This window comes from Hemicordylus capensis, chromosome 10 (genome assembly GCF_027244095.1).
Source record: "Hemicordylus capensis ecotype Gifberg chromosome 10, rHemCap1.1.pri, whole genome shotgun sequence".
Taxonomy (NCBI): Eukaryota; Metazoa; Chordata; class Lepidosauria; order Squamata; family Cordylidae; genus Hemicordylus; species Hemicordylus capensis.
Window position 1 is genome coordinate 28,296,684 of NC_069666.1, and position 22,312 is coordinate 28,318,995.

A 22,312-nucleotide genomic window follows, 5' to 3' on the forward strand; every position below is an offset into this window, starting at 1 on the left:
GCATACCCAATCTGAAATCACTTTGTATCCTAGCCAAATTCAAATTTTCACTACACTAAAACATGAACAGAGCTACAGTTTATGTACTCAGAACTGGAACATTTTGGCAAGAATGGCCCGCCAGGCAATCACTACAGTGCGAAGTCACATCGTGTATCTTGTGTCATATTTTGAGGAAATAAGAATGCAGCCACCATAGTCTGGCGAGAGAGAGAGGGGCTATGCAAAAAGTTTAGGATTTGTAGAGAAAATCTTTAATACCCAACAAGGTTTTGCTCAGTGAGAAACCTGGATTTGGAGTTGTCCAACTGAACACTCTTGGTTGTAATTGAGAGCTGTATCAAACGTTCTAGAATTAGTAGATATGCAGCTTTATCATGTGGGTTAGGGCTACATGATTTTGTTGGACTACAGCTCCCATCATCCCTGACTATTGGCTGCTGTGACTGGGCATGATGAGAATTGTAGTCCAACATCTGGAGAGCCACAGTTGTGCAACCCTGATGTAGATGAAACATGGGGGACAAGATGAAACTGTGAGATGTCCATAGGCCAATAGCCAACAGTACCTCAATACCAAGCTTTGGAATTTACCCTCTAGATGGGACCAGTGCCAAGACAGAGCCTGGCCTCCCAGCCTGGCAAGTTTGTCCAAAGGTTACCATGGTTGGTGGTATCAGAAGCTGCTGAGAGGTCCAAAAGAGCCAGTAGGATGCACTTGCCCTGTCTAGTTCTTGATGTAGTTGGTAGAGTATCATCAAGTCTGAGATACCTATGACTCTTGTATGTTAGGGAGAATGTTGCAGGATACAGATATGTGTGCCTGTCAACTTCCATAACGTCTGTAGTGATTTTAAGATAAATATGCTAATGTTTTGAGAGATTTCTCAGCTTATAAAGTGGACCGGCTCTGCTTCCAGTGAGGATTTTCCAAAGAGATTTTGCTCTGTAGATGCAGCTTGACAAATGTGGGTAGGTTGATCTCATGGCATCCCTGTTTGGGATAACAAATCAAGTGATGGTCTGTGATGAATTTACTTTTGCTAGAACTGCATTTCTTATCAGGTCTGTAGAAGAAGATCTTTTTTTGTGTTACAAATTCTCCTATAAAATCTGTTCATGTAAAATATGTTTCTTTTGATGCTAGTGAATGTGGCACCCTGATGGGTCCCTTCATGGTGTTAACCTTGAGTTCTTTCCCAGAGGAGCAATAGATAAGTGTGCACAGTTGATGTTGGAAGAGGCCTGATGAGAACTGGTTCTACAGCTAACCTGTGTGACTGCAGATTGAAAGAGCTCAAGAGAACTTGTCTTTTGCAGGGTGGATTGATTTAAATCAAGTATCCCACTGATACTAGTTTGCACATTACTTAATGGTGCAAATATAATCACTAAAACATGTTAACTTGTAACTCAGTAGAGCATTTACAAAATCTAGGAGGGTATGCTTGGGGTAATTTTTTAGATAACTTGATTTTTACTAATTTAGGAAATAGTATGTGATATAGGAAGATGCTGAAAGGCATAAGCTCATACTGCTCGGAAGGAGGCAATGTTAAACCCCTTCTGTATTCTACCAAAGACAACCACAGGGCTCACTGACTTGATAGCACACTTTACCTTTACCATTAAGCTACCTAATGGTGCAACAGGGAAGCAACCTGCCTAGAGAGCAGGAGGCTGTTGGTTCGAATCCCTGCTGGTGTGTTTCCCAGAATATGGGGATCTCCTATATCGGGCTGCAGCATAAGAACAGCCCTGCTGGATCAGGCCCAAGGCCCATCTAGTCCAGCATCCTGTTTCGCACAGTGGCCCACCAGATGTATGTATGTATGTATGTATTCATTCGATTTCTATACCGCCCTTCCAAAAATGGCTCAGGGCGGTTCACACAGAGAAATAACAAATAAATAAGATAAACAAAATGGATCCCTGTCCCCAAAGGGCTCACAATCTAAAAAGGAAGGTGCTGAAAGGCACCATCTCATACTGCACAGGAGAAGGCAATCGTAAACCATTCCTGTATTCTACCATGAAAACCACATGGCTCTGTGGTCGCCAGGAGTCAACACTGACTTGACGGCACAATCTTTCCTTTCCTTTATATGATACCATTACCTGTGTCAAGCTGCCCCGTATCGCCTTGTTGCACTGCTAACACTTGATGCATTTTCCTTGTTACCCAGGGAAACACTTATTCAAAATATTTCCAGATAGTGTCTCCTACACCCAAGAGCTATGGCAGTTTTTCAGTGGCAAAATGTTGGACAGTACAGGAAGCTGTAAACTGAATAATGCCTTTCCCTCCCCCACCCCCCTGTGTTTCTTCCTCACCTCCTTTCCTGTATTGTCTCCACCATAACTCCTCCGCCTTGTCCCAGCCTCACCACAAAACAACCACCCTGCTATCATCCTGTGTCTTTGCACATGAAGATCAGTCTTAGAAACAGAAACGGAGAGCCCAGAAATGTCCAGAAATAAGAGCAAGTAGTTGCTGGGCAGACTAGAGCCATTTTCATGAGCTGAAACTGAAATGAATGCCAGTTTTTGATCGGTAGGTAACTCAGAGTGTATGAGAATTGTTAGTTCATTTTTAGGAAACCTAGTGTTGCATGTTTGGGATGAGACTTAATTTTAACCACGTTGTGTTTACCTGAGAATTAGGAACATAGTATTTTATTCACAATTTTTAAAAAAATTCTGATTTAAATTCAATTTTGGGGTGGTGGCTTTTATTAAAAAATAGCTTTTAGCCACCCTATCTTGTGGTACCTTTAAAGGCTAACCATTTTTATTGTGGATAAGCTTCCTCTTCTTTTTGTCAGATCCTTGAAGTGCTGTCCTCCATTGGCTGACACACATAATCACCATACAGAGAAAAAGTTTGTAAGTAGTGGGGTCAGAAGGCCATAAAGTGAAAAATTTTGCAGGAGTTGTGTTACACTTTTGTGCAGAACAGTAGAGTTGCATTTCTGTGCAGATGGAAACAAGAGAGGGGTTGATTTGAAACAGTCATTGACAATCCTTTTTTTCCTTTTGCTATCCTTTTTAAATAGCTAGATTATTTTTTATAGTGAGAAAGCTTCACCTAATTTAATTTTTGATTGATCTTGGTGCTGCTTCAGCTACTAAGCGTACATCTTAAAATGTTGCTGCTGCTGTTGTCTTGGCACAGGAGGCAGAAAACCTAAACCACAGTCCAACTTGCATATTATCATAGGACAAGGTGGACTGGAATGGGGTCTTCCTGCCAAAGCCCTGCTCTAGATGATGCAGGAGAACTTGCACCTTGTGGGCTGCCCTTGTCTCTCTCCCATTCCATTACATAGGGAACATCAGAAGCTGCCATATACCGAGTCAGACCCATGGTCTCATGGCTCAATATTTTCTACCCAGACTGGCAGCGGCTTCTCCATGGTTGTAGGCAGGAATCTCTCCCAGCCCTATCTTGGAGATGCTGCCAGGGAGGGAACCTGGGACCTTGATGCTCTTCTCAGTGTGGCTCCATCCCCTGAGGGGAATCTCTTCCAGGGCTGTTCACACATCAGGTCTCCCATTCATATGCAGCCAGTACAGACTCTGCTTTGCTAAAGCTCTCCTCTGCGCCTGGAACTGGCTGTTTGAGATGGCCACTGCACTTTGGCTCGTGGAAAAGCCACTCTTGTTTGAGAGAAATGCAAAGGAGTCTTCAAGTACCTAACCCAGCTTTTTCTTAACTTCTGGTGACTGAGGTGCACAGATTTTTACATGGCTAGAAAGGTGTATGCCCCTCATCCACTCTTACAGAAACCCACCTCTTCTGTTTCTGTATGAGTTGCTGTTCTGGACCTGCTTCTTGATAGGGAGAAAAGGCACATCAACCAGCAACGTGCCTTCTCTGAGGGCAGCTAATTTTGCTGCCAGAGGGTTTCCGAGAGCCCCGCATCCTGGATCCTGAGAGTGAGCAGCATTTTTTGTCTCTCCCCCCCCCCCCCGCCCCCCGCCCTGCAAGGTCAGAGCACTAGCTCATGCAGTGGTGTAGCAAACAGGTGCTTTTGTGGCAGGAGCAGCTCTTCCTAACAAGCCTGGGGGGGACCAAAGGAGGCACAGTTGCTTCTCCTGACTGAGCTCAGGTTTGCTCCTCTCTGCCCCGCCCCGCCTGCAGGCTGGCCATTTGTCAAGTAGAGCTGGACAGAACCGCACCACCCCACCTGATGAGTGGCCAGCCTGCTGGCAGTGCAGCACTCCCTAACGCTGCCGTAGGGGAGAGAGGAGCAGATGGCGCTCCAGCAATGAGAGGCAGCTGTGCCTCCTTTTGTGTCCCACCTCCTTGTTAGGACCAGCTGCTCCTGGAGGAGAGCTGGTCTTGGGGGAAAGGTCAAGGGTGCCGTCAAGTCGGTGTCGACTCCTGGTGACCACAGAGGCCTGTGGTTGTCTTGGGTAGGACACAAGAGGAGTTGACCATCTCCCGCGCAGTGTGAGATGATGCCTTTCAGCATCTTCTTATATCACTGCTGCCCGATAGAGAAGTTTCCCATAGTCTGGGAAACACACCAGTGGGGATTCGAACCGGCAACCTCTGGCTTGCTAGGCAAGTTACTTCCCTGCTGCGCCCTTAGGTGATTTGTCCCCTTGGCTAGGCAGGGTGCACCCTGGTTTGCATTTGAGTGGGAGACTACATGTAAGATAGTCCCCTCAGGGGATGAGGCTGCTCTGGGAAGAGCACTTGGCCTGCAGAAGGTCCCACGTTCCCTCCCTGGCAGCATCTCCGAGAGAGGGCTGAGAATAGACTCCTGCCTGCAGTCTGGGAGAAGCCGCTGCCAGTCTGTGTGGACAGTGCTGAGCTAGCTGGACCAAGGGTCTGACTCAGTACATGGCGGCTTCCTATGTACCCTGAGGGGCGGTCATTTTCTGCTGAGATGGCCTCTTTCTTTCCAGCAGTTTGTTTGTGGTGCTGAGTTGGTGAATTGGGTGAAGCCTCTTTGAAGAGGTCGGCTTCTTTCTCGGTAGTGAAACGAGTGAGTGATCATGCTACTGGCTGAGGTCTGGACGTGGCTGTTACCCTGCTGCTTGTTGGGTTCAGTTTGCTTGGGAAACGGCCGGGTTCTTTCACATTTCATGCAACCTGCTCCTCCGGAAGCAGCCGCGAGTCACCCGACCCGCCGCTGCTGGGTGCAGCTCACCACTTCCTGTTGCTGAAGGGAGGAAACAAAGGAAATGTCAGTGGATGCCTCACTCTTGCCGCTCATTAAGAGCTGCAAGCATTTGTAAGAGACTTTCCATTGTTCTAGGGAAGAAAAAACCCCATGTCGCTTTCTCAACTTTGAATTGGAAGTTCTCCGTGGCTCTGCGTTCTGTCTTCTGGCACAGGGCCTTACATTGAGACCGGCTGACAATTTGGCGTTGCCCAATACCACCACCAACATGTCTACCAAACAGCAGCTTTAATATATAGCATGTTATAATGTAGGATGCGATCCTCGGTCATTTGTGAGGACGAGATCCTGGAAGCAGCGGGGTCCAGGCCCCTCTGTGGAACATTTCCAGTTTGTTGCAAAGGAAGCAACCAAGGGCAATCCTCCACTTGCTATTCCTGCTGTGGCCGCTCAAAACCCAGCACTCAAGGGAGAAATCAGCCCTCCAATCTTCTTCGATTTTTTGGTCTTTATTATTGTTCTGTTCTGTTTTAGTGTAGCTGCTTTATGCCAGAGCTCTCAAGCTTGGGTCCCCAGATGCTGCTAGACTACAGCTCCCATCATCCCCAGCCTCAGTGGCCTTTGGGATTGGCAGCCCAACGATATCTGGGATCCCAAGCTGGGACACACAGACACCCCCCGACTGTATGCATTTCTCATTTGTTGTTAGAAAATCAAAGTGGTATGGCAGGTGCGGAGGGGGGGGGGTAGTTGGTTTAAACGTATAGTGTGCCGTCGAGTCAGTGTCGACTCCTGGCACCCACAGAGGCTTCCTGTGGTTGTCTTTGGTAGAATACCGGAGGGGTTGACCATTGCCATCTCCCGCACACTATGAGATGATGCCCTTCAGCATCTTCCTATGTCGGCATTGTGTATTGAAGCACTTTCCTTTTACCTGTCTTAAATAGTTGATTTAGGACAGATAAAAGGAAAGTGCTTCAATACACGATGCCTAATTTATGGCACTTACTGCCCCAGGCTGTGGTGGACAAGTGGAGGACTGTGGCATGTGTGAGTCCAGAGACAGTGGGCTTCAGAGTAGGCATTGCTGGAGGACAGACAGGGTGTGTTCTCCTTGTGGACTTCCTGGAGGCCTCTGGCCACAGTGGAGGTGGGCTGCTAGGCTGGATTAGTCTCTGGTCTGATCAAATAGGGCTGTTGCTGAGATAGGAAGATGCATCCTCTAGTGGCAGAGAAAGAGGGATGTGCAAACCAGCTCACCATCAAGCTGGCCCAGCAAAAAGGCTCACCCTTGAGCTGGACCAGGCCCGGTTCGGCTTGAGGTTGAGATGAACCCCTCCCTCGGACCGGTTCAGGGGTTCTACATAGGGGGAAAATCTTTTTTAAGAACTTTCAGCCTCTGGGGGTGCTGCCACAGCCACTTCCTTCTTCCCCCGCCAGCCTCCTCCCCAGTCCTAAAAGAACCGTTTCAGGGCCTTTACCCGCCCACACAAATGGCCCGTGTGCATGTGCGGCAGCCTCCCCAATGACCACTGCCAGCACAGAGAGGGCCCCAAAGGCCCTGAAATGGCCCTTCTAAGACTCGGGGGGAGGCCAGCGTGGGAAGAGCGAGTCGCTGGAGACGAGCCGCAACAGTACCCCTGGAGGCCACCCGAGGTGGTAAGTTCTAAGAAACACCCCACCCTCACCCCGGCCGGGCCCGAACCAATTTGGAGTCAAGCCGGACCGGGGTCCGGCTCAATGTGCACAAAACCAGACCGAGCTCATTTTTGTTCGAACCGAACCAGGCTTTCTGGTTTTGTGCACACCCCTACAGAGAAACTTAGTTATGTGGAAAATACCCTATTGACCAAAATACAAGACGACTCTGAATTTAAGACGAGTCCCTTGAAAGAGAGAGAGAGAGGTGTTAAATACAGGTTATTCCCAAGTACTCTGAATTTATACTCTGTTCAGAAGACTTAGAATTTAAGATGACCCCCAGATTTCTAACATCAAATAACTTAGTCTTGGTTAGATCCTACAAAATACAGTACCATCTTTATTTCTAGGAAGCCATGTCAAGACTGGGGAGACCTGAGTTCAAATCCCCATTCAGCCATGAGACTTGCTGGGTGACTCTGGGCCAGTCACTTCTCTCTCAGCCTAACCTGCTTCACAGGGTTGTTGTGAGGAGAAACTTCAGTATGTTGTACACCGCTGTGGGCTCCTTGGAGGAAAAGCGGGACATAAATGTAAATTAATAAATAATAAATAAATAAGAAAGACTCCATTTGATTTGAAGACTCTTGAGTTAAAAATGTGATCTGCTCATTTAGAACTTTCTGTGCAGCTAATGGGGGCATGAAAACTTGTACTTCTGCAAGGGAATTGATGCCTTTCGCTTGTCAGCTTAATTCAGTTGCCGTACTACAAATATTGCACATTTCTTTTGCATTCTGCTAAATGGAAAGCTTTATTTCCCATGAAATTCAGGCCACTCATGCCCTTGACAGGGGAATTGCACAATGGATTTTAGCACTGGGCCTTGTTTGGGACTGTTGGTCAATAGGGGCTGATGACTTGCCTGGGCAGGGGCAGAAGCATGTGCAAGGGCCTGCAGCTGGAAGGGGCAGGGGGCAGAGTTCAGTGGCCCAAAGGGAACTCTACTTGCACGGCACTGGATTTGAGTTAAAGTCTTCCTTTGCACCTTCGTGCATCAAAGAATTCTCAACTTCAGCATGGAGACTGGCAGAGCACACTCTGATCTTTGTGTACCATTAAGTTGTAACATTTAATTTGAGAGAGAAGGGGCAGAACAGCATGGAATTCTAATTAACACAATATTTTTCTCTCATCCAGGAATTGACTTTAAAATCAGAACAATAGAACTAGACGGGAAGAAAATCAAACTACAGATATGGTAAGTTCCTAAGTGTGTAACTTTATCTGTGGGTGCAGAGGCACGTCTACAAAGTGATCTTGCCTATAGATGGCTTGTTATCTCAAGCTCTCTGCAAAATTATTCTTGAATTAAGAATGACCACGGGCATAGTTAGTCGCCGCTTAAGCCAGCTTCTGAAATCTGGCACCAGAAAACCCTTAGTGTAAAGCTACATTTACATGCAAGAGGTATTCATGATTGAACAATGAACTGTTAAACTGCACACCCCTCCTTTGGGGTGTAGCTAAACTTCTACCTTCAGACCTCCTCAAGGCTTGCAATATATAGGTAAGGAGACTTCTCTTACTGGGCCAAAATCTCTGGTGCAGCAGCTTGCACTGGGCAGTCTTATCGAAGCTCAAAGAGTTTTTTGTTCCCCTCGAGCATTGTTGGGTATACAAAGTGCCTTACAGTCTAATCTTGTGAAGGTCCATGTCCTTTCTCAATGACAGAAATTGCTTAATGAAAGCCCTCTTCTCTCTGCCTCAAAGATTAGGCAGCACAATAAAACAGATTGCACAACCCCCACCCCCACCCCGATTAAATCACTGTTAAGGATTCCGGAGGGAAGGACTCCGTGCTTTTATCACAATAGCCTAGGGAGGGCCCTTCTTGGTGGGATTGCTGTGCCCCCCAGCTCGGTTTACATGGCAACCCGCTGGCTGCTTAGCAGCCCCCCATGGAGTAAGGGCTGCAGCAAGCCACACAGAAATATGCCACAAGCCTGGATATGAAGAGGGAGACTCCAACCATTTTTCTCACTTCTGTAAAAGAACAGGAGGAGGGCCACTTCAAAGGCTAAGCTGCAAGCCTGAGGTAGAAGCACGGAGCACTCTGAACACAAGTCAGTCTCCGGGCCTCTAATTACTGCAGTGCGCTCTATGTGGGGCAGCCCGGAAACTACAGCTGGTCCAGAATGCGGCAGCCAGGCTGGTCTCTGGGTCACCTCGGAGAGACCATATAACTCCTGTATTGAAGGAGCTACACTGGCTGCCGAGATGTTTCTGGGCAAAATATAAGGTGCTGGCTATAACCTATAAAGCCCTAGACAGTTTGGGCTCTGGGTATTTAAGGGAACGCCTTCTTGGCATGAACCCCGCCGCCCACTGAGATCTGCTGGAGAGGTCCGTCTGCAGCTGCCACCGGCTTGTCTGGTGGCCACTCAGGGATGGGCCTTCTCTGCTGCTGCCCCGAGGCTTTGGGATGCGCTCCCTAGTGAAATAAGAGCCTCCCCATCTCTGACAGCTTTTTAAAAGTCTTTGAAAACACATCTCTTCACCCAGGCTTTTAATTAATGTTGTTTTAATGGTTTAAATGCTGTTTTAAAATATTATTTTAAAATTTTTAAATTGTTGTAATGTGTGTGTTCCCTCCCCCCACATTTTTGTCTTAACTAATGTTTTACTTTGTTTTTATTCTGTTGTACACCACCCAGAGACCTAAATTTTGGGCAGTATAAAAATGTTTTACTAAATAAAAATAATTAAAAAAAATCTCCCTGCTGAGCTAAGCAAGTGCTGGCAAGGAGGCCGGAGTGTTGTTCAAAGGCTTGGCTCTCCTGTGACACCCTGGCTTGTCACTGGACACAATTCTAATCCCAGTTACATATTGGTTAGCTGCTTTGGGGACCTGCCGGTTGAAACCCCTGGGTACCAATTCAACAAATCTGTGTCACAAAATGTCTGGGACACTTCTGCCAGTGGCTGCAACATCCCTATACTCTGATGTTCAGCTGCTGGACAGACTTTGCTCTCCCTACAGACCCTGCACTGTCTTCTCTCCGTCGTCTGGGGGGCAGCCTCAGGCTCTTCTTGAGTTGCACTAGGCTGCACCTTCCACTTCCTCTCTGGAGCCAAGGTTTCTCCTACCTCCGCAGTGGACCAGTGCAGGTTTGCAGCCTGGCCAGAGGAGCTGGATACAGCCAGATTAATCCTCTCCTCTACTGATCAGGTGAGAAGCAAGTAAGAGAGAAGTGGAGGTGAATTTCCAGGCTGCCCAGCTAAATTTTGTTGAAGTGCATCCGATATAAAATCAGCAGAGGATGTCGGAGGGCTTTTCAGAACCCTACCCCCATCTCGCTTCAGTTGGAGATATTGGACAATGAGATCATTGCGTGGGGGAGGGAACCACAGGGGAGCCAGCATTTAATCAAATGCATATAGTGAGCGCTGGTGATAGAAAACATGGCTTGAGACCCAGTCTCTCCACACGAGGTGAGCAGCAGGAGAAGCCAGTTCTCCTGGCGAAGAAGACTTTCTTCCCTCCCTCCCACACCAAAAATGTGTCCAGGATTGCATCGTATAAGGTTACAGTCTAACAAATCAATCCAGAATTTTCAGTCAAAGCACAAATGGCCAGGCTCAAACTATCATACTTTGGACGCATTATGCGAAGACCCAGCTCACTGGAGAAGTCCATAATGCTGGGAAAAGTTGAAAGAAAGAGAAGAAGATGACGACCAGCAGCAAAGTGGATGGACTTGATTATGTCAGCAATGAATGCACCACTGAGAGACCTTAAAGGCCAAGTTGTAGACAGATCGTCCTGGAGAGAATCTATGTGGTCACTAAGAGTCAACACTGACTTGACGGCACTTAATCAATCAATCAGTCTAGAACCCTTTTGCATGTGAATTGGTACTTTGAGTGCAAATGGGAATGGGATTGAGGCTGAAAGATTTGCTTGCTTGAGCTTGTCTGCTACAGAACGTAATTGCAAGTGGTTGTAGAATTGTCTGTGTGCTACTCTTGCACTGAATACTAAGCATTAATTAAGAGTATCAATATTGGGTGGCGGGGTTGAACATTGGAATGAATTCCTCCCCCTGCCCTCCAGGAAAACCTTTAACTTCATACAGTCTGTTTTTTGTTTTGTTTTTTTAAACAGGGATACTGCAGGTCAGGAAAGATTTCGTACCATCACAACTGCATACTACAGAGGAGCCATGGTGAGTGCTCATTTTCGGCCTTAGCTTTACCTTGCAGTTACCGTCTTCCCACCAGATTCTCAGTTTGCTAGTCCAGATCACCCTTGGGGCTTTCTTGGTAAGAACTGTCTCAAGGCTTAAACTGGTTTTCATAATCAGGGTGGGAGGCCTTTGCTGGTGAAGGTTGTGGCTGTTTTCTTTAAACCTTGCTTGCTTATGAGGAGATTTTTCCTAAGTAAGTTGAATGTCCAGCATGTAAGCCTTCAAGGCATGGTAACAGTAGCGTTCTTGGAAGTTGCACAACTCGCTAACAGCTCTCTTGAAGATGCTGAGTGGCAGGTTGCAGCTGTCCGGTTCTCTCCTTACCTGAGAGAGCTACCCACTCATCCCCAATTTGGTAAGAGCTAAATAATCAGAAATGTGTGGCAGGGAGAACAAGAAGCTGCCTTCTCTTTAAGGCAGGGGTAACAAGATCAGTTATCAAGACCAGCATCTCCAGCTGAAGGGAGATGAGCTTAGTGTCCTGAAAAGTCCTCTGACATGCTCTGCTGATTTTATATTGGGTACTACTTTAACCAACTTTAGATTTGCAGCCTGGAAATCCTTCCTCTTCTCACCGGATCGGGGTAACGAGAAGCTACCAACTCTTTAAGACTACTTTGTCATTTGGGGAAGTCTCTTCTTCAGGTTCCCCTGCCCACTGAAGTGGGGTCGCTGGTGATTGGCGATAGAGACTTCTCTGTGGTGGTGCCCTTCCCCTGTCTGCATGCCGGGCACTAACTCTTATGGGTGTTTGGTGCCATGTGGACACTATTTTCCTATGTCTTTTAACTTGGGAATGCACTGATTTTCTCGTATTTTTAGTACTGTTTCAGCCGGCTTTCTGTGTTGGAGAAGAGAGCTGGTCTTCTGGTAGCAAGCATGAATTTCTTTGCTAAGCAGGATCTGCCTTGATTTGCACTTGGGTGGGGTGGCTATATGTGAGCACTGGAAGATGTTCCCCTTAGGGGGTTGGGCCATAGCTCAGTGGAAGAGCATTTCCCCCTTGTGTGCAGAAGGTGCCAGGTTCACTCCTTGGCAGCATCTCCAGGTAGGACTGGGAGAGACTCCTGCCTACAACCTTGGAAAGCTGCTGCCAGTCAGTGTAGACAAGATGGGGTCTGACTCTATAGAAAGCAACTTCCTGTCTTGTGTGGTTTTAATGCCATTTGAACTACTTTCTTCTTGCCGTTAGATACTTTTAATTTGATTTTTTAAATTAATTTTGCAGAGTTTACAACAGGGTTACATAGGAACATAGGAAGCTGCCATATACTGAGTCAGACCATTGATCTATCTAGCTCAGTATTGTCTTCCCAGACTGGCAGCGGCTTCTCCAAGGTTGCAGGCAGGAATCTCTCTCAACCCTATCTTGGAGATGCTGCCAGGGAGGGAACTTGAAACCTTCTGCTCTTCCCAGAGCAGCTCCATCACCTAAGGGGAATATCTTTCAGTGCTCACACTTCTAATCTCCTTTTCATATGCAACCAGGGCAGACCCTGCTTAGCTAAGGGGACAAGTCATGCTTGCTACCAGAAGACCAGCTCCTCCTCTCAGGGTTAATTGAGAACATACAGGAGGACCTTGATATCCACTGATTTGCGTATCCACAGTTAGGTTATAGATACCCAACCTCAGCATACAGGAAAAAACATGTCGACCTTGCGTATCAGCAGGTCGGGGGTGGCTAGAAATGACATTTCCGGTCACCATTTTGTGTTTCGGAGCCTCAAAATGGCACCATTTGTATTTTAAGAAAAAACTGGCAATTTGAGGGCATTCTGGGGCACAGAGGGACTTGGAGAACAGCTGCGTATGGTAGGCAGCTTCTCCCTGCATTGCCCCCCCACCATGAAATTCAATGTTGTCCTGTTTACCCCCAACTGGGAACCTGACCTCCAATTTCCCATTGCCACAATGACTCAATATTCATGGTTTTTGTATCTGTGGTTGTACCATGGAATAGAACCCTCACAAATATTGAGGTCCTTCTGTACTAACAGTTAGAAAATATATGAGGAATGAGCGAAGTATGCCAGGAGATATACTCCCAGTAGGGTCAACCAAAGCACAAAGGTCATCCCAGCTGCCCAGCTAAAGCAAGCAGGCACCTTTAAGCAGCAAGCAGGGCAGCAGCGATATAGGAAGGTGCTGGAGGCAGATGATCACTTCAGTGACCACGACAAAGGCATCATTTCATACTGCACGGGAGAAGGCAGTGTAAACCACTCATGTGTGTTACCAAGTAAATCACATGGATAGATAAAATGGAATAATTGTCGATGTAGTGCCGGATGATGGGCCCCTCCGGTCGGATGGTACTCAACATGCTACTGAGGAATTTCTGGGGATCTCTTGGAGTACCAGTGGTGTTTATGATGTGTTTAGAAGTCTTTTGGTCTGCTAGCAGCTGATGTTGCCATCTGGTAAAAGAAATTCCAAAGCTGCAAAGAGAATTACAATGAGGACATGGAACGTAAGAAGCATGAATATGGGTAAGCTCGACACAGAGAAAGATGAAATGAATCGACTACAGATTGACATCTTGGGCATCAGTGAATTAAAATGGATGGGAATAGGACACTTTCAGTCAGTAAATCACACCGTTTACTACTCAGGACATGAAAAACAAAGGAATGGTGTTGCTTTCATAGTCAGGAAGGATATAGCAATGACAGTACTTGTTAATGCAGTCCGTGACCAACTAATGTCAATTAGACTTTGTGGCCAACCCTTTAACATGACAGTTTTTCAAGTCTATGCCCCAATGACTGATGCAGAAGAAGAGGAAGTTGATGAGTTTTATGCTCAAGTTCAGTCTGAAATTGACAGAACATGTAAGCAAGATGTGATGCTGGTGGTTGGAGACTGGAATGCCAAAGTTGGAAATGGTAAGGAGGAAAACACGGTCGGACTGTATGGCCTAGGAAACAAAAATGAAGCAGGAGAATGACTTATTAGTTTCTGCCAAGCCAATGATCTCTTCATTGCTAACACATTCTTCAGACAACCAAAGTGGTGCCTATACACATGGACATCACCAGATGGAGTACATAGAAATCAAACTGATTACATTATTAGTTCAAGGAGGTGGAAGAGCTTAGTTATAATAGCAAAAACGTGGCCAGGGGCCGATTGTGGAACAGATCACAAACTGCTCATGTGCATGTTCCAAGTCAAGCTAAAGCGGAAAAACAAAGCTATCCAGTTTCCACGATATGATCTTGAGAATGTACCCACCATTTTCAAGCAGAACATCAGGAACCGCTTTGAAGTTCTGAACCTCATTGAAAGGGACCCAGAGGAACTGTGGAATGAAATCAAGAAGTTGTTAAGGACAAATGTGAAAAGAGATTGCCAAAGACCAAGAAACAGAAGAAAGCAGAATGGATGTCGGAACAGGTGATGGAAATTGCCAAAAAGGAGAGAAGCCAAAGTCAAGAAAAAGACCTCAGGAAGGAACTTAATAGGGAATTTCAGAAAGCTGTTCAAAGAGACAAGGAGCAGTACTACAATGACATCTGAAAAGACCTTGAGGATGGAAATAGACACGGAAAAACAAGGAAAGTTTTCTGGAAGATCTCTTAACTTAGGAGGTTCCAACCTCGAATTGGTATGTTGAGGGATGCCAGATAGTAACTGATTCAGAGAAAATCAAACAGAGATGGAAGAAGAATACTGAAAATCTGTACAGCAGGGACGTCAACATCCAAGATACTCTAGAAGATATTCCTTACTTGCAAGAACCTCAAGTACGGGAAGATGAAATTGTATCAGCACTCCAGTCATTACCAAGCCGGAAGGCTACAGGAATGGATGGAATATCTAGAGAAATGTGGCAGGCAAGAGAAGAAGAAGAATCAGTCTAGGCTCTAACCAAACAATGCCAGCAAATTTGGAGAACACCACAATGGCCAACGGATTGGAAGAGGTCAGTCTACATACTCGTACCAAAGAAAGAAGACTTAACAGATTGTGTAAACCATCGCACAGTATCCTTAACTTCACATGGTAGCAAAATAATGCTCAGGATCATCCAACGCAGATTAGAGCCCTATGTGGAAAGGGGAATGCCGGACGTTCAAGCTGGTTTCAGAAAAGACTGAGGAACAAGAGACATCATTGCTGATGCACACTGGATAATTGAGAAAGCCAACGAATACCAAAAAGAAGTCAATATGTGTTTCATTGACTACAGAAACCATGCCAACTTGTGGAATATCCTTCGGGAAATGGGTATCCAAGAACATCTCATTGTTCTAATGAGGAACCTATACAAAGGACAGGAAGCCACAGTCCAGACGGAACATGATGAAACAGGCTGGTTCCAGATCGGCAAAGGAATAAGACAAGGCTGTATACTTTCTCCTTATTTATTCAACTTATATGCTGAACATATACTGAGAGAAGCTGAATTGGAAGAAAAGTGTGATTTTAAAGTTGAAGTAAGAAACATCAGTAACTTGCACTATGCTAATGACATCACTCTATTCGCTGAGAATGTGGATGATCTGCAAGCTCTAGTAATGAAAGTCAAGGAGCACAGTGGAAAAAATGGGACTACGACTAAATGTAAAGAAGACTACATTAATAACAGGTACAGCAACCAGCCTCAGAATGGAGAATGGAGACATTGAAGTGGTGTTTAGCTTCTGCCTTTTAGGATTGATCATCAACAGTAAAGGATCCAGCGGTCAAGAAATACGCCACAGACTAGCACTTGGTAGGGTCGCAGTGAAGGCCTTGTAAAGGATTTTTAGATGCAGTGACAGTTCGGACAATGGTTTTTTCCGTGACACTCGATGGATTTGAAAGCTGGACTTTGAAGAAGCAAGATAGAAAAAGTATCGACGCTTTTGAACTTTGGTGCTGGAGAAGACAATTGGAGATGTATTAATAATGAGGATTTCCTGTATATTATATGCTGGTTCTACCCATAGTTGGAGCCTTTGAGGGGCATGTCTTGCAGAGCTAAAAGAATCCTGGGTATTGGCTTAACAAGACTAGTTTGACTTGCTTTGCTCTTTTTTAAGAAATGCAGGGGTTTTATGTGCTGCAAAAATTCTATTTCATCTTTTGGTCTCTAAAGCATGGGAAAATGGGACTAGATCAAGAGAAGAAGATGGTAGGTGTTCTGCATAAAATGGATAGTCTTTATCAGCTTTTATTATTCTCAAGGGCTTACTGAAGATGCATTAGGTTTGAAAACAAAGATTTGAACATAAAGAAGAAGCATTCTCTTGAAAGGACAGGCTGGGCTTGATACTTTAACTATTATGTTTGCTTTTTCTTCATTTTGTATAAATTTGAGTTTTTAAACAACCCAAAAAACCCCACACTAAATAAATGGTGTGGGGAGGAGGAGGATGGGGAACAACGTAGAAACTGGCCAGCCCTTTTCCCTGTGTTAGCTGAACTTCTAGGAATGTTTCAGCAGTAACAGACTGAAGTAATCTGGATCTTAATCAATGACAATGACTGTTTTGCTTTCTCTAGGGAATAATGCTGGTATATGATATCACAAGTGAAAAATCTTTTGACAACATTAAGAACTGGATAAGGAACATAGAAGAGGTAAGTTTTTATAGTTATTTTAAGTGGCTTCATTTGACTGGCAGCTTTACAAATTTCTGAACAGACGGAATAGGACCAAGTTGCTTCGATTGAACACTGATCAGAACAGCTGTTGCTATTTCAGGGAGACGTGGGAGCATGTAGATGTCTTCACATATGCTCATGTGTTTGTGTGAATGACTGTATATGTGTTCATGTAAAAGTGAATGTAAGTGCAGGCCCCCTCAAACGCAAGGTGCAGGGTACAAAGTGTGCTACTGTGTGTTCACTGAATATGTGTGGATTACTACATGTGAATACAGATTTGTGCATGCATACACTGTACACAGATAATGCATTAAGTATAACATGAATAGGGCTCTAGTGAGCAAACATTGTACAGTGGTCCCTCTACTTACGAAATTAATCCGTTCCGAATGCACATTTGTAAGTCGAAAAATTCGTAAGTCGAAAAGCGGTTTCCCATAGGAATGCATTGGGAACGGATTAATGCGTTCCGGAGCCTAGAAAAAAGACCCAGACCCCCAGTAAGGCTTGCAAACTGCACAGGAACATTTCTTTTCAAGAATAAACAGGCAGTAAACAGGCAGGCAAGTCAAGGAAACCGCATGTAAAATTTGTAAGTCGAGGAAACCCCATCTAAAAATTTGTAAGTCGAAAAAACCGGATCTAAAACCGGATCTAAAACTGCCGTTTGTAACTCGAAAAATACTTATGTCGAGTAGTTTATAAGTCGAGGGACCACTGTACTATATTCACAGGGCATCAAGAAAAATAAGCAAGTCAAGGGTGAGCAGACTGCTCAAACTGTCATCTGGCTCTTTTCCTTGGGGAGAGATTTTATGTGATTCTCCCAGTGCTTCCTTCTATGATAGACTAGAGATGAAACAAGAACTGGACAGTGAAATTCAGGGGGCTACTAACAGATGCGTTTATGGCCTAGCTACAATTCAACATACATTTCAACTTTTTACCACTTTGAAGTTGACAGCAACACCAGCCACTCGTTCATTGGATCACACTGTGGGACATGGATCAAATGCTTCATCTTTAGATGCTAGTTAAAAACCAAGTTGGCTGCAGATTTTGCCTCTCCAAGACAACGTTAGCATTGTTTTATCATCTGTGGGAAAGCAGATGTCTTCACTATAAGACCTGTATTTATCATAGTAAGAGCAGGTTGCCTTTGGATAAACAAGTGTTATGTTCCTGGACTTGTATCACTTCACAGTGTGATCCTTCTATCTGCAAGGCAGAATATCCCTCCTCCTTTTTTCTTTTTCTAAATTTCCCTTCATATAGAAAACCAGGGGTGGGGGAAGGGTTGTAGCCTAATCTTTTCACCAACATCCTAGTTCTTTACATGTGAGGTTTTCCCCCCACAGAAACTTTCAAAATGCATTTCCCTACCTGCGTAGGATGATCAGAAAAAGGGCTGCACCAACTCATAAGTGCACCAAAAAGGTGGAACCTAACCACAAAAACCCCCCACTCGTGTCTGTTTCATGACGTGCACTTCAGACGTCAGTTTCCTCCTGGGGAGGGAGGAGGACTGTAAGCGTGATTAGAGCCAATTGTTTGTAAGAACAGATTTACTATAGGATGAGCACTTTGAGGCCCTGAATGCATTTCTGTGGCTGATGCCTGGGTGACGCTTGCCAGTCACTGGGTCTTCTGCACTGTCAGGTGTGCCCAGAGATGAGATAATTGGGCATTATTTACAAACTATACACGCTAGTCTTGTGAACAGTGTTTCAAGTGTGTGAAGTCTTGCCCCATCACTGCCTGTTTCCTCCGAGTGGTCTTGTTTCCTGTTGTATTTGACGCACCAAGATTTCTTTTAACTCCTTTTGTGACTTTGCTGTTCTTTATGTTTTTTCCCCCTCTTCAGCATGCATCTTCAGATGTAGAAAGAATGATCCTGGGTAATAAATGTGATATGAATGAAAAAAGACAAGTTTCAAAAGAAAAAGGAGAAAAGGTAACTTTTGCCCAGTTAACTGTTCATTGGACATGACCTTTAACATTGTCTTTACCTGTTCTTTCACAGTTTTCCCTTTGGAGGCTACAGGTGACACAAACCAAGCCTACCTAATGCATTCTGATACTCTTGACTTCCATTTTTAGGGTGCTCTCAAAGGTCAACAAGGCAGTGGTTTCCCTTGAACATCTCAGATGTAGCACTGAGGTGAAATAATCAAAACAAGTCTGCAGGTTTTAATCTGTTAATCAGTCAAAACATAGACTGGAGGAGTTTAAATTGTGGATTAAAATTGCCCTAGACTAATTGGTGAGGCTGACAAGCCAACACTTCAGGAGGAAACCTCATTAATTAATTACATTTTAATACCACCCCATCCAAAGGCTCTGGGGCAGTGGACAAGTACCACAAAAACACACACAAATGAAAACGATATAAACACAAATTTAAAACCGTTCAGGACCGTTTAAAACCAATTTAAAAAGCTTTAAAACGATTTAAAAACCTAGGAAGGCCAGGCCAAACAAGTAAGTCTTTAGGATTCTCTTGAAGGCCAACGAGTCCAAACAATGGGTATCTCCGGCAGTGCATTCCACAGGCCGGGGGCAGCTAGAGAGAAGGCCTTGCTGAGCAGATGCATCTGTATGAATTGGCTGGCTACTAAAGGCAACTTGCAAGCACAGGATCACTAGGAAAGGGATCAAGAATTAAATCTGCTTATCTGTGGTCTGGCCACACTTGGAATACTCTATGCAGAAGAAAAGATATTGTGCACCTGAAAAAGGTACAGAAGGGGGAAGCCAGAATGAACAGGGGAGCAGTGGGTAGAAAGACGTCTTTCTCCCCATCTCACAACATGAGAACCAGGGGTCATAGGAGGAAACCAGTTGGCAGTGGAGATGTAAGATGGGTAGGATAAGCTGTAAAATTTCCTGCCACAGGATGTGATGATGGGTTTAAAAGGAGGCTAGCCAAATTAGTTCTGTCCTCCATTATCAATGGCCGCTAGTCTCAGCGGCTACATGCTATCTCCCAATTGAAGCAGGATACCTCTGAATCCCAGTTGCATGGAAGCAATGGCAGAAGAGAGGGGTCTGCCTTCATCTCCTGCTTGTGGGCTTCCCAGAGGCATCTGTGGGAAGCAGGAGGCTGGACTGGCTGGGCCTTGGCTGGTTTAGCAGGGTAGTTCTTAGAGCCCTTCTGCCCAGTTCGTGCTGGTACCTCTTCTGGGTGAAATGACTGTGGCTTTCTGAACTTTAAGAACCTTTTTTCATTTGTCTGTCCTCCCCGTCAATGTCAGTGGACGTAATGGGCCAAGATCTTCACTTTTTAGAAACTCATTATTGCGCTTGTGTGTCTGAAAAGCAAACTCAGCACAGTTAGCCAGCTAAAAAGCAGTCTCTGTTGCTGGTGCTACTGGGTAGTGGGCTAGCATCTTGTCAGGGGCAGAACTCAAAATGCAGAGAGTGGACATCAGTATATTTTAAATCTTTATTGTTGAACTGAAACTTGAAACAGAGTTCACTCTACCATCCATACAACGGAAAGCAGTCGATGCCAACCAAACTCAGAGATGAGACACTAAAGGTGCTTGGGGACTTCTCAGCAGCAATGTTCCTAACAGAGCCCCGCCCCGCCCCACCCCACTGACCCCTGTTTTTGAGACCGTACAGTAGAGGGAACTTCCAAGAGATGTGAGGGGCTGCCACCAGCATGCACATTCTGCACAGGAGGAAGTGCTTTGGGGCCTGGGCCCCTGGGGGTCCTGGCCAGAGAAAGTCATGGCTTGATTAGAAGGAGCAGTGACCTTGCAAGAGACCCTCCTTGCACTTTCTGTCATGCTGTAGCTGGAAGTCGCTATGAGATGACCTGCCTACTTGTTGGAAATGGGCTTTTGAAACGCTGATGAACTCTGTATTCTGTCTTGCAGCTAGCAATTGATTACGGAATCAAATTTCTGGAGACGAGTGCAAAATCGAGCATAAATGTGGAAGAGGTGAGAATGGCTTGAAGTGTTGGGTGCCTTGTGGTTTAAACATTAGTCGTGCATCTTCTTTGTTAATATTTCCAGTATCTCTATTATAGCATGATGCACTGGACAAGATCCTACGTATGTGCTGTCCTTGGTCTTTGGGGCCCAGTTGCTCGGATTGGCTCAGGCTGCGCACCAGCTGCTCCTTGTGGTGGCCAAGAGCCCCTCCCCTCCCATGAGGTCTCTGACATCCACAGAGAACTGGGGGTCGGGGAGGAGGCGGGGTCCTCTTTGGGGCACATGGGCACATGTTGTCTTTCCCGGTCTTTTTCTTCCACAGTGCTCTAGAAATGTTGTGGTCTTTCAAAAGCCGTAAAAGGGACCATGTGCATCTTCTTTCTGCTACACACTCCCGCCCCACCCCCGCAAACCACAGGTGCCAGGGAAGTGGGAGATCTGGTTTCCCTTTGCAGGAAGTGGAACCTGCATGAGTCCTTCATGGGACGTTTGCCTTCTGCAAAGGGAGGATGACTCCTCTCTTCTCCTCCCAAACTTCCTGCAGTTCACAGAACTTGGGGCAGGGAGTGTCGCAAGAAGATCGGGCAGTGGGTGGGGTGGGGATGGGCCTTGTTCTAAGATACTGATGTGGAGGCACTACAGTTCATTTGAATCTGGTAGGGGGGAAGGTTGCTGTAGAAATTCCCTGTGGGGAAAGGAGTGGGAGGGACAACTCTTCCCAGGTGTCCCTGCGGCGGCCTCCAGTTCCAGTAGAAGAGCCCTCCCGCAGGGCCAGGAACAGGGCGGCCTGCATGGAGCTGGCCACCTCCTTGCAGCCCTAGAGGGTGCTGCCAATTCATCAGCATCAGAGCCTCCGATACACAGCCCTGCCATACACCCAACAGTTGAAGGGGACAGATCTTTAAATGTCTGGCAAATAATTATTGTGTTGCTTATAAAAATATATTATTCTGCACCCCAGCTGCCTGGGATGTAATGGTCTTGCATAATGCCTGTTTGTCAAATGTTGTCTTCTTCTTGGCTTTAGGCTTTCTTCGCTCTTGCACGGGATATTATGACAAAACTCAACAGAAAAATGGTTGGTTTCTTTCCATGTTGGTATATCTTGTACAAAAAACGTATGCTTACCAGTGACCCTCTTCTTGTCCCAGGGTGGGGCCAGGTGGGACCTTCTCCCTGATTATATCGTGCTGAGCTTTGGAGGCATTAGAGTCTGTGACCAGCAGGGGCAAGCTCCGGAAGGAATTGGGGCCTCGTTCCTGTTGCTCTTGGCTTCAGACTTAGCAGAGTGCAGGCATGATGCTGGCCATGGTGACTCTGGTGAGCAAATGTGTGGCGAGAACCCCTGAGCCTCCTCGCACGGGCTCTCAACCTCAGCTTCCCAGATGGATGGTTGGACTACACCACAACTGGGGACCCAAGGTTGAGAGCCCTTGTTCTCACATGGGTCCTGCTGCTTCATGCTTCTGTAGAAGAAAAGAGGCCTGGAATCGGTGTTACGGCACAAAACATGCTTCAGACAAAGGCGATTCTGTTGTCTGAACTGCAACATTTTGATCAGATTATGCAGTGTGTGCAGATACTGCTTATGCAGAGAGTTACATGGAGGAGGTATGCCTGTCCCCTTGGGTACCCCGTGTGCGCACACTGCTCCTGAAGTTCCTTCTTCAGCAAGCTCCAAGCCAAAGCTATTCGCAGGCCTGCAGCGCTTTCAGTAGCTTATCTGGTGTGAGCCAGTAGCTTT

The 22,312-nt window shown here is 45.9% G+C and overlaps 1 protein-coding gene across 2 annotated transcripts in view; it reads left to right on the plus strand.

Moving 5' to 3' along the window:
- The window catches only part of RAB8B (RAB8B, member RAS oncogene family), a 53,062-nt gene that overhangs the window by 24,779 nt on the left and 5,971 nt on the right, over nt 1–22,312 (plus strand). For both annotated transcript variants that reach the window (XM_053271883.1, XM_053271884.1), the window contains exons 2-7: nt 7,977–8,037; nt 10,945–11,005; nt 16,520–16,597; nt 18,489–18,578; nt 20,509–20,574; nt 21,596–21,646. In XM_053271883.1, the coding sequence (XP_053127858.1) occupies nt 7,977–8,037; nt 10,945–11,005; nt 16,520–16,597; nt 18,489–18,578; nt 20,509–20,574; nt 21,596–21,646 (407 nt within the window). The remainder of the gene's footprint in view (nt 1–7,976; nt 8,038–10,944; nt 11,006–16,519; nt 16,598–18,488; nt 18,579–20,508; nt 20,575–21,595; nt 21,647–22,312) is intronic.